We start from the raw sequence: 13,387 nt of genomic DNA on the forward strand, positions 1-13,387 counted from the left end.
AATGTCTGAATCGCTTAAGAAAAACGAGTTTTCTGACAAATCGCTCTCCATGTTGGTTGTATGTTCTGTAAATGCTCCCGTCCCGTTACGTAACACCTGCTAGCAAAAAATGTTTAGCCACACTTGTTGAATTACCTGAGTGTCTTCAGAACCCTGCGGCGTGGGCAAGTAAAATTAGCTTTTCTTTAGTATGTGTTGAAAATATTTAACGGAAGGTGACAGGATACTTCTACTTACAACATTTATTAATAGAAAAACAAAATTATGTGATTTTCGGAATGCAACATACAGTATTTGCTCTTTAAAGGGAGTGCCCATTCTACCAAATATGGTGATGCTTTGAATTAGGCAGCTTTGGTGGAAATCTGCGCTGAGTGCTCCTATTTTTTTAATGTAAACAAATATCATTAAGATCACATCAAAACATATTAGATATCTTTAATGAAATGCTTACTTGTTGCAGCAGCATCAAAGAATTACAATCACTGCATATTAAAATGCAAGACACACCTCACTGTTGCTTTGTTCTTGACAAAAAAAAAAATGGCTAAATGCTAATACACAATGGATAAGACTATTTAGGCACTTACAAAAGTTCAGATTGGGCTCACGGTACGACTGTGCAATGTATTCTACAGCTCGAATCGATTACTGATTTATTACAATTTTTATTGTTAGCACGATGGCTCACTGGTTAGCATGGCGCCTCACAGTTCTGAGATCAAGGATTCAATCCTGAGCTCTGGCCTTCCTGTGTGCAGTCTGCATGTTCTCCCTGTGCCTGCATGAGTTTCCGATTTTCGTCCACCTCCCCAAAACATGCACGCTAGGTTGATTGAATAGTCCAGACTGTCCATGGTCCAGATGTGAATGGTTGTCTCTCCACTTCCTGCCCAAAGTTAATTGGGATAGGGACTGTTTACACAGAGATGCTACCAAATTAACATAAAACGCTCCATTACAGATTAGCGTTTACCCGAGCAGTGCTTGATTTCAATCTCTATTTGAACCACAATGCAAGTCTACCTGAAAAAGAAGTGGCAATAATGCCATGCATTAGGGGGCAATGCAGTTTTACACCACGATAGCCAATGCACACACTCTTGACAACATCCTCCTCAGTTCAGTTCACGAGTGCAGACAACCTGCATTGTTCGTCAATACTTCTAGTGGCGAAATGGTAGTGGCAGCCTGGCACTTTTCTGTATAGATGGACGGAAAATCAGAATTACTATTTCACGTTAGACAAGACAACAAAACATTGAGATATCAATTAAACATCGCCTGGGAGCCATGATAATCAAACTGAAATATCCATGAAGGACACTTGAGTTGTTGTTTATTCTTGAATGAGTTTTAAATAAAGTGCAATGTGTTAACATGGCATTTAAGAGTGTGTATGTGTATAAAAAGAGAATAAAAGACATTACCACAAATCGTATCGAAACAAAATCACCAATGAAATGTAGCATTTAATTTATGTAGACATTCAAAACTATTCTCCCCGCCCACCGTTGGCTTTCAAAGGTGGACATTTTATCTGGAAAACAGTTCAAAGAAACGTGAAGCACAAACGGGGCAAGGAGAAGGGAACTTCCATAAGGTGGAGCTGACGCTACAACGGAACAACATGGCTCAGCAAACATCGAGCGTTGGCCACCATGGCCGAGAACAGAGCCTGGAGAGCAGAGCAGTGTTGCCAACTCCCCAGTAAGGAAAGTAGCTATTGGCTGTCCTAAAAGTCGCTAGAAGTTGTTAGATGGCATCATCACTTAATTTGCCTAATTGGCCATTTGCATGTGATTGTAATGGACACTGTAGGAGAGAGGAATAACATCGTGGGACAAGCAAAAATCGAGTTTAAAAAAAAAAAAAACATCAGAAAAAGTTGCAGGATTTGTCGCTAGTCACTTTTGACAAAGTCACGAATAGGCTTTGGAAAGTCGCCAGATTTAGCAAAAAAGTCACCAAGTTGGCAACACTGAAGCAGAGCTGATGTGCCCGTCGACGGCAGTCATGTGTCCAAATGGACGTGTGGGTCACATGATCAAAACTACAAAAGTTTCCGCCCTAAACGTTGTAGTATTTTTCACATGTATTCAGTGCTTCCCAACTGATGGCCTGTAACTTTTGTTCTACAATACAAAACAAGGTAACCAGGACATGCAAGACGAGGGGGCCGCCATTAGCAGTGACTGCACATGCCCAAAATGACATGCGGTGGGTGGTGAAATCATCGTAGCAAGATAGGTTTGCTGTGGTTTCTGTTTATAGGGCTACAGAGCAAACCCCACAATCGAATTCCTTGACTTTGGAGCCCACTATAGCAAGCTTGTGTTTTTTTGCACTCCGGATTCCCCTTCGCCAGTCAATTCACAACACAATCTTTGCGGATTTGCCGTCGAAATGCGTCCATGTAAACGGGCCCTTGCGCTCCACCACCGCTGCAACCTTTGTGAGCCTAAGCAGTATGGATAATGAATGAATGTATTTTGATCCAACATTTGTTGTTTAAGTCATTAAAACTAAAATTTAAACTAAATTTTATAGGTATACACCTGATTTACTACATATTCATAAAATATCAATGTGGCATGCTTGTTATCCGTGAAAGAGCATCCAAAACAAATCATCAATCCATCATCACATGACGAACGGGAGAAAACCGGGAAGAGTTAGGATTGACCCTGAGAGTTTTCTAAAAATAAAAAAATGGACACGGGAGATTTTCGGAATGGGTATTCCTTTAACCAGAGGCTAAAAGAGTCTCTTTACTTTGGTGGCCATATCAGTTACAAAACAAACAGCTAAAAGGACAAGCTGTAGTTATGTCATCTAAAAACCATTTTACAGTCACAGCCCATTGCCTTGAGTTCATTTCCAAAATTGTACTTTTTCTTGCCAGTGTAGGAACATGTTGAAGTAGTTGAAGGTATGATGTTGATACTCTTTTTAAGGTCCCTATTATTTTTCAACATTTTCATCTTTGGATAATCATTTTTGCCAACATATGGACATGTAACACTCATTCAGAAGAATCCACTTTGACTGTTGTGAAACATACACCCATCAAATCGGCATATTTATTTTGGTCACAGGATTAGCTCACCTTCATTGCTCATATAGTGAGTTTTTTATGGGTCTTTGTGGCAATCTATGGAGGACCAGGAGTGCAAAAATTCAATAAATAAATACACAATTAAATAAATAATTAAAAGTGTCATTAAAATGCTTTTATTTCAATATTTAATTATTTATTTCAATATTTATTTCAATTTTTATTTATTTATTTCAATTTGTATTTATTTATTTCAATTTTTATTTCTTTATTTCAATTTTTATTTATTTCGATTTATATTTATTTCAATTTTTAATTATTTAATTGAATTTTTATTTATTTATTTCGATTCATATTTATTTATTTGAATTTTTATTTATTTATTTCAAAATTTCGATTTTTATTTATTTCAATTTTTATTCTTTTATTTCAATTTTTATTTATTTAATTTTATATTTATTTATTTAAATTTTTATTCATTTATTTTAATTTTTATTTATTTCAATTTTTATGTATTTATTTCATCATTTATTTATTTATTTCAACATTTATTTATTTCACTTTTTATTTATTTCATTCTTGCACTCTTGTTCCCCGTGTGGCCGCTTGAAATAATTTTATCTGTCATTGGCTCATCAAACTCGGTGGGCGGGCGTGAACTAGGCAGGGTTTGAGTTGATCGAGTAATAAGCGATTGCTTCGTCCTATTTCTTCCCAACATGGCGGCATTACCTGAGATTTTGCATGAGCTCTCTTGGGACATGTTAGATTTCTCAGAACAAATTGAAGCAGGACATTTGGACCCTGAGTACGTGTCCTACAAAACAGAGCAATTAATTAACGTTATTGGCATCATCTCGGCTCTGTCAGATCAAGATGTTGATCGAAGAGTTTACTATAGTTTAGAACTGCGCTCAAGCCAGCCTCCACTCGTAAAAACGAAGTCAAACCGGCCGCCCCTCATTTGGATTATTGTTTGCATTACGGTAATGCAATGCGCTGGCTTCAGAATGCAATGACGTGGCTCCAGAGCGCAAGTCCTTTTATTAAATATATGGGGAAAAAAACGGTGACCTATTCGATAACGGGTCCACTTTAGAGAGACTGGAGCACCCCTAGACCCAAACTAAATCATTATCATGTAAAAATGATGTCGGAGTTCAGAGTAAAAATACTTAGAAAACTGCTAGTTATTTCTGTCATTTAGCCTTATTTCAAAACTTGATAAAAAAATAAAATAAAATAATAATAATAAAATCTGGTAAATATCCAAGGACTGTTCCACTTCTGAGTTATACTAGAGTTTCCCGTATGCAGACATCAGCCCATTTAAAGGCGCTGGCCCGCGCGATGTAGAAGCCACAAACTGGACTCCACCATGGGCTGCTGGTGGAGTTCTCCTCAGAGTGTCCTCGATTAAATTTGCTGCTTCTCTGGGCAGCTCTGGGCACATTTTGGACATATGTATGTTTTGCTTGGACAACACACGAAATGCGTCAAAGCCTACTACCGCTACACTGACCACGCTAGTGACGCTACTAATCTTCATCGTCTTTGTGATTTTGAGGGAGCAATTATTTTTCAGATTATACGGATCTACACTGCCACTTTATGTATCGTGTGTACATAAAAATTAGCCAATGCCTCAGGCGTTAATCTATTATCTGAGATCGACTAGTTAAGACTTACTTTGAAGAGCAACCAATCAGACGTTAGAAACTTTGACGAGCAAACGTGACAGATAAAATTATTTCATGGTTGCACCCCCAGAGGAACAAGAGTGCAAGAACGAAATAAATAAATAAAAGTTGAAATAAATAAATAAAAGTTGAAATAAATAAATAAAAATCGAAATAAAATTCGAAATAAATATAAATTGAAATAAATAAATATAAATTGAAATAAATAAATAAAAATTGAAATAAATATAAATTGAAATAAATAAATAAAAATTGAAATAGAAGCATTTTAATGACACTTTTAATTATTTATTTAATTGTGTATTTATTTATTGAATTTTTGCACTCCTGGTCCTCCATAGCAATCAGTCATGAACAATTATGTCAAGTTTGAAATAATAAATCAATGATAAACACTAAACAAAATAATCAGTCTATAATAAACAATGAATAAAATACGTTCATAGCCATTTCTTCGTCCCTACTCAGACAATATGAGGTAGATTCATAGGGTTTTTAAGCTTAGATACAGTACATCTTTTTCATCCCATTTTTTCTAAATTATTGCTTTCTCTCCTTTGTAGCTCTTATGGAAACAAGCTCAGACATTCCCATTGTTTCCTGCCTTGGGCGAGATGGAAAGCCACATGTTCGAATGTGTCAACCAAACTGCTGTACACGAAGAACTAGAAGATGAAACTCGGAGACTTTGCGACGTTCGCCCTTTCTTACCGGTTCTCAAGTTGGTGACACGCAACTGCGGCCGAGCAGAACGGCTGCTGGATTCCAAAATTGGTGTACTTATTGGCAAGGGTAAGTCACTATCTCCTTCAAGACATGTTTTAGAGAACAAATCAAGCTCTGACACCGAATACCCAGTGTCTGGTTTTTAAATTATAGTTACTTTAGAGATCATAGCAAATAAATAATTACAAGATTACAACATACCTTGAGTACTTCCTTCTGTTATCACTTTTACTACCATCTAACAGGCCACTACTAGCCAACAGTCCCGTCTGTAGGATTCTGTAATCATTGACCGAGTTGCTTTACAGTCTTACACTAAATGATATGGAAACAGGCATGATATCTTCCATATAATGCCTGTTGCTATGAACACTGAACACCAGATTAAGCGTCATGCTGATTGCCTGCATATGAATCTTGTCCATTTGTAGGATACAGTGGGGCAGATAAGTATTTAGTCAACCACTAATTGTGCGAGTTCTTCCACTTGAAAATATTAGAGAGGCCTGTAATTGTCAACATGGTTAAACCTCAACCATGAGAGACAGAATGTGGGGGAAAAAAACAGAAAATCACATTGTTTGATTTTTAAAGAATTTATTTGCAAATCATGGTGGAAAATAAGTATTTGGTCAATACCAAAAGTTCATCTCAATACTTTGTTATGTACCCTTTGTTGGCAATAACGGAGGCCAAACGTTTTCTGTAACTTCACAATCTTTTCACACTGTTGCTGGTATTTTGGCCCATTCCTCCATGCAAATCTCCTCTAGAGCAGTGATGTTTTGGGGCTGTCGTTGGGCAACACGGACTTTCAACTCCCACCGCAGATTTTCTATGGGGTTGAGACCTGGAGACTGGCTAGACCACACCAGGACCTTGAAATGCTTCTTACGAAGCCACTCCTGTGTTGCTCTGGCAGTGTGTTTGGGATCATTGTCATGCTGAAAGACTCAGCCACTTCTCATCTTCAATGCCCTTGCTGGTGGAAGGAGATTTTCACTCAAAATCTCTCAATACATGGCTCCATTCATTCTTTCCTTCACACAGATCAGTCGTCCTGCTCCCTTTGCAGAAAAACAGCCCCAAAGCATGATGTTTCCACCCCCATGCTTCACAGTGGGTATGGTGCAATTCGGTATTCTTTTTCCTCTAAACAAGAGAACCTGTGTTTCTACCAAAAAGTTCTATTTTGGTTTAATCTGACCATAACGCATTCTCCCAATCCTCTTCTGGATCATCCAAATGCTCTCTAGAGAACCGCAGACGGGCCTGGACGTGTACTTTCTTCAGCAGGGGGACACGTCTGGCAGTGCAGGATTTGAGTCCCTGGCGACGCATTGTGTTACTGATATTAGCCTTTGTTACTGTGGTCCCAGCTCTCTGTAGGTCATTTACTAGATCCCCCCTTGCGGTTCTGGGATTTTTGCGCCCCGTTCTTATCATTTTGACGCCACGGGGTGAGGAGGGAGTTGAAAAACCGTGTTGCCCAACGACAGCCCCAAAACATCACTGCTCTAGAGGAGATCTGCATGGAGGAATTGGCAAAAATACCAGCAACAGTGTGTGAAAAGCTTGTGAAAAATTACGGAAAATGTTTGGCCTCCGTTATTGCCAACAAAGGATACATAACAAAGTATTGAGATGAACTTTTGGTATAGACCAAATACTTATTTCCACCATGATTTGCAAATAAATTCTTTAAAAATCGAACAATCTGATTTTCTGTTTTTTTTTTCCACATTCTGTCTCTCATGGTTGAGGTTTACCCATGTTGATAATTACAGGCCTCTCTAATATTTTCAAGTGTGAGAACTTGCACAATTAGTAGGTGACTAAATACTCATATGCCCCACTGTACATACTTTGTAGTATGAAACTGAACTCACTGTTGATCAAACATACGAAATCTTGGAGATATATGATTCTGGTAAATAGAACTGTTATGATAAATGTTGGCAATGTCTCTGCAAATGTTCACTGAAGTCTGGAAGTCAGTGACCATGGTAGTAGTTCTGGTTATGAAAAGCCATGGAAACGCACTTATAGTCCAAAATATGTTTATATTCCTCTTTGCATAGAGAGACTTAGCAAAAAGAATGCGGAAATGGGGGAGGGTTTGCATCATCACGTTCTCTGTGCGTGCCGATGTTGCTGAGCAAAAGGGAAAGGCTGATTGATTTAGGACGTGCTACGGTTCCGCAGGTAAACGGATGATTCAGTCTAAAAAATATTAACTTAAACCTGACTATTGGATGCATGTGAACGTGAACAGTGTAATACACATGAAATTTCTCATCATGGTAACCTTTCCTTGGACCTAAAATAATGTTGTTCGGTGCTTTGTTCTTTTCTAACATTAAGACAACTTCAGTCCTGAGCAATGTTCCCTCTAATTTTTTATGTGCCTGAGCAGACACACTAGCTCCCTGAGCACACTGTGGACATCGATGAGCAACATCAGATGTGTACACAGTGGCCACACACCAGTATCACACCTGTTCAAAACCTTGGATCATAGCAAGTTACATGTCTTATTGAAAGAATGAAATTACAGCAGCAATTTTCATTAGTTTACTTGAAGTATAATTGATTTGGCCCACTTAAAATGAAAAAGATTAAAATCTTGTTGTTCATGAGATGTGTACTATGTTATATGTAAGAGTCCTGCTTATAAATTTGCACTGTATACAGGACAGGTAAAAAAAAAAGACACAGAAACAATCTCACTCAGTTTCACCGCTTCTTCTTCTGTTTGCACATACTCCGACAGCCATTGCATTTTAAAAGAACCGCATTTATTTTTTACATTGGCTTGATGAGTGTAGTATCGCTGGCCGTTCTTCCATTCGCCATGATAACGGGTTAGCATTTGTGTCTCTTAACTCCGCTGCACTGTTGTTAGCTAGCTAACTTGCATGGTGCGTATGGGCAGGGCACATATGCACGACACTGTCAATGCTACGATTGGCTGCGTAGCGCAACTGAAGTGAACTGTATCATATTATTGGCTAGACACCTGTCGCTCATTAAGTTACGTTGCAAAATGGTACAGAAAACAATTTTGTTGGTTTAATTTACTAGATTATATCAGTTCTAAAATGAGATGCTAATTAATACTTTAGCGTTTGCTAAGATTGGCAGCGGAATGTTGCTTCTGTAAATCAGCACAGGAGTCAGGCTCACTTTGCTCCACCAATGGGAGTGTCACTTTGCCGAATCGAATGTACCTATAGACCCTACTCACCAACGTCACAGAATGACGTGTCGCTGTATCCGGCCGCCATATTGTCCGTCATTGTTTATCCGTATTCTCAATGGTTTCAATTTGTCGTGCAATTTATAGTGCAATTCATTGAAGCCCCGGTGCTTTCAGACGCTGTAAACTCATTGGATGCGTTGCATAAAAGGCGTTATGTGGAAAAGCTTCAGTCTATCCATTCGCCAGATCCATATTTGATGCCTAAATCGATATTTCGACCGGCTGTCTTCGCCCTCTCTGCCTGACATCTGCTACCCTGATATCTACAACTATCTTGTCCACACAAAATCAGCCTATTCTCACGAAAGTTTGAAAAACTTTAAGAGCAGCACTCTAAGCAACATTACCCCGTGTGACCCTTTACTTCCAATTTTCAAAAATGGCGATAATCAATTAAAAAAAAAGTTGACTGCGATGGCCGACGCTTCAAGGATAGGTGGATATTGGACTATTTCTTCAATAAAACACGCAACAACTGTGTCTTCCTCATTTGCAAAGAGACAGTCGCTGTTTTCAAAGAGTTCGATGTGACGCGATGATATTACCGAACAAGACACGCTGACATGTATGACAACATTACAGGGAAGATACGCAGCGAGAAATTATAGCAACTTGAAGCTAGTTTGATTTCACAGCAGCAGTATTTCGCAAGAGCCCGAGTGTCGAAAGAGAACGCCACAAAGACGAGACTGTTGAAATTATGAATAAAAAAAATAATAATAAAGCAAATGTGACACACAGAAGGGCTTGCTAAAATTTGTTTAAATATATTGTTCTATGTAAATTAGCCAAAGTAGCCCCCCGCATTTTTACCACACCAAATCTGCCCCCCTTTGCAAAAGGTTTGGACACACCTGTTTAACTGATGATCCGTAGACGAGGCCAGCTTCTTTCACTTGGTACCAGCTAAATATTATTAAAAAAATAATGATGGTGGAAGAAATAAGCATCTTGAATTTGAAACTGTATGTTGTCGGCGATTAGCCTCGCAATGATCTTAATTGTGGTTGTCAGCCCAAAACCCTCTAAATATATATTAAATGCATCTTACCAGATATAAAATGACTACTACATAATCTGTGGTAATCGTTTGGAGCCCAGTTTTCTCGTCGAATTGCAGCAGTCCATCTCTCTCTCCTCTCCGGGTCTCTCGGAATACGGTGAACTTCAAGTCTCTCCGTCTATCTTCTCTGTTATTGTAACCAACCGCCACACACGCCTTCACCATTTTGATTATTAATGTTAATGAGCAGAAAAACACGCCATAATAGGAGGAATTTACGTAGCGGTAATGCGTCAACACGACAAGTTGACGGACAGTATGGCGTGGAGGCGTGGTTGTGACGTCATGTATGTAGGGTCTATAGGAGCGTCGCGTTGCCATATCGAACGCACCGATCGGAACGCCCGCTGACACATCACAGTGGCGCCAACAATTGTCCTAGTCGCGTTGCCGAATCGAACGCACCGATAGGAGTGTCGCGCTGACATATCACGGCAGTGCCGACAACTGGCCCAGTAGCGTTGCCATATCGAATGTATCAATCAGAATTTCGGCCGGACACATCACTGCTGTGCTGACAAACAGTAGTCCTATTGACGCTACAATATGTTGCTGTTGAATTTTATTCTGTGCACTGCATAGATTTTCTTGTGCGCTGAGTGTGCAAGCAGTGCGCGATTGCGCACGCGCGCAGCTTAGGAGGAACATTGGTCCTGAGACGCCTTTAGGGTGGAATTTGAAATATGTTGGAAAAATAGCTCTCTGTGTAGTTCAAGGTTTCTCTACCCTCATGACTCCACTGTAAAATGGATTTAAAGTCCACATATCACGTCAGGGGGTAGTTTTACTGAATTTGACAGATTGGACTTCACTCAGCTACAGCCCGTAGTCCTTTTTTGTAGAATGAACCAAAAAAGCCCAAGACAAAGTTTTAATCCCATTTCATTGTTGGCCAGGCATTCAGCATCAGTAACCGGAAGAGATGTAATCAACGAGAAGCCTTTTCGACCGCAGCGCCCTCATCCGTTTACTGTAATGCCGTGGCGGACAGCGTTTAGTTGTTTTTCCCAAGAAATTGAATTGATTTTATCGGGTAAATGGTTAATATGAGTTGTGTACGGAACAATGGTTAATACGTGTTGTGTAGGAAATTCCTCCAACATCAACACTGGCAATATAAGCCATATCTGTCAAGTTTTACGGTTTCGGCGTAATTTGTACAAGTGAGCACTGATTTTTAAATGTGTGCGGCATACGTTTAAAATCTGTACGTTTTTCGTGGATTACGTTTTTGTTTTTTGTTTTCTCTCGGATTTTTTCACGGTTTCGGCAACGAGACAATGTGCGTTACTATGCAGTAGTACGTTGGTTGAATGACGTGAGAAAAGTCAGAGACACTTGCCACGTTTACATGGAGCCAAATATTCCAATTACAATCGGAATATTTGTTCAAACCGAATAAATGTGTTCCATATAAACACCTCATTCGGAATGAACAGGCCCAAACCGAATGGAATTTCATTCCGATTAATAGGGGTGGAATATTCCTTTTCCCAAACCGATTAGAAGTAAAATTATATCATGTAAACAGGGAAGCGGAATGGTGTCTGGTTGCGTTCTTTCTGCACATGCTCCGTACTGACGTGGTGACGTCACTTTGTGACGTAAGTAACGTCACTTGCAACATGGCTTCCAAGCACAGCGCACCTAATTGGAGTCCGGCGGAAAGATTGTATTTAATTCAAACTTTAAAAGAATTGAATATAATTGCTCGCTTAGACGGACGTAAAACGAGGAACAGTGAACTATTTAAAAAAGTTCACGAGAGGTTACACGAAGCCGGAATAGACCGGAGCGTTGACCAGATTAGAAACCGGTGGAAAACTGGCTACTACAAGGCAAAAGAGCAAAACAGCAGAAGCGGATACGACCCCACAAACACAACAAGTGGGTTAAAGTTAAAACAGCAGCACTCCGACGATCGATCTCCATGTTTTGCAACGTGACGCTTTGTTTTGATTAATCTGCGCATGTCAGATGGCAGTTGTCAAACGTCCTTTCGGAATAAAGGCAGTCACATGTAAACGCTGGATCGGAATAGATGAAGTGACATGTAAACAGCTGATCTGAAATTTCCATTCGGAATGATTTGAATCTGTATGAATGAAAGTCAGCATGTAAACGTGGCTACTGAGAGCAAAGTGTTTGTTGTGACGCTGTTGCAAACGCGATGCGATGCTAGGCTAGGTGGCTCCAATATTTACTGACTGTAGTCGACAGCCTATAATCTACGCCTAGATATCTCATGCATATAGAACTATATGCGAAATGACGGACTCGGTGGCGTTGGTAGGCAGCCGCCATTTTAGAGCAGAACAATTCTCAGAAAGGCCCTGTTGTAGTGAACCTTCCTAGTGAACCTAAGTAACGCTTATCTAAAATACTCCTAAATCGGCAAAATCTTGACTTGTATCATCTTTAAATGATAAAACAGTTTTAAAACTTTCACGTCGAAATGAAATAATAAATAAATGACCTCCAAACATAGCAAAGGTTACTGCTTTTTTTTTTTTTTTTAATGGAAGAAAAAAAAAACATGAAAGGTAAGACCAGTTACTTTACCAAGTAACTAATTACTCTTACATTCAGGTAACTGAGTTACTAATTCAATTACTTTTTGGGAGAAGTAATTTGTAACTAATTAATTACTTTTTAAAAGTAAGATTAACAACACTGCTCATAAAGGTGAAGTCTGCAGAATGAAAAGTGACAAAAGCGGAGATTTTATTCTGCCAATTTGTTGCCGAACACAATTTGACTGCAACTATTGCTGATCACTTCTCAGACTTAGCAAAATATTCCCTGATTGCAAATATTGCATCAGGTGGTTAATTTAATCGACCTTTTTAATTTATAATTGGACACACTAACAAACTACCTTCAAGTCAAACTGAATTGCGAGTGCCATGAAGTGCAGCCATCAAGACATGATAGAAATTGCCAAAAGTGCTATATACAATTATAACAAAAGTCACTTTTAATTTTAGTAATCATGATGGAGCTGTAGATATTTATTGTTCTTTGATTGCTCCAGCTTATATGTAGGAGTGCAAGAGCAGAAACTGCTTTTTCAGTCTTGCCTGTGTTTTCCGCCATATGCATAGCCTAAGAAGCCTTGAGTTTTTAGTTATTTCTAAAATTCAGATTTTTTTCTGATAGTAATTAGAACAGATACTTATTTATCACAAAACGCATTCATGACTTTTGATTAATTTACAACAATTACAGGTTAACAGAAAAAGTAACACTATCTGCAGGGTCAAAAATATTCAGCAATGCCATTATTTGATTACATGTCCCTTGGCCATTTTTACTTAATTTAGGTGGTTATGATAGCTTCTGACAAGCTTCTGGTTGAATTTTTGACCACCCCCTTTGACAGGGGGTTTAGTTTAGTTTAGTTTGTTGGCTTTCTGACATTGACTCGTTTTTCCGCGTTGTCTACATACTGTATTCTCATGTTGAAACTTGAATAGAGTTTAGGATGCACTTTAGGTGGGAGGTTAATCAGTTGGTGTATTTGTGGTATGAGGGCTGTGAATGCCAATGAAATCTATAAAAAAAAAAAAATGAATAGA

General features: G+C 38.8%; 1 protein-coding gene across 3 annotated transcripts in view; it reads left to right on the plus strand.

Moving 5' to 3' along the window:
* Positions 1-13,387, plus strand: part of pik3cb (phosphatidylinositol-4,5-bisphosphate 3-kinase, catalytic subunit beta) — a 99,449-nt gene that overhangs the window by 48,397 nt on the left and 37,665 nt on the right. For all 3 annotated transcript variants that reach the window (XM_057838441.1, XM_057838443.1, XM_057838442.1), the window contains one exon: positions 5,322-5,550. In XM_057838441.1, coding sequence (XP_057694424.1) covers positions 5,322-5,550 — 229 coding nt within the window. The remainder of the gene's footprint in view (positions 1-5,321; positions 5,551-13,387) is intronic.

Source organism: Corythoichthys intestinalis, chromosome 6 (assembly GCF_030265065.1).
Source record: "Corythoichthys intestinalis isolate RoL2023-P3 chromosome 6, ASM3026506v1, whole genome shotgun sequence".
In the NCBI taxonomy this organism is placed as follows: domain Eukaryota; kingdom Metazoa; phylum Chordata; class Actinopteri; order Syngnathiformes; family Syngnathidae; genus Corythoichthys; species Corythoichthys intestinalis.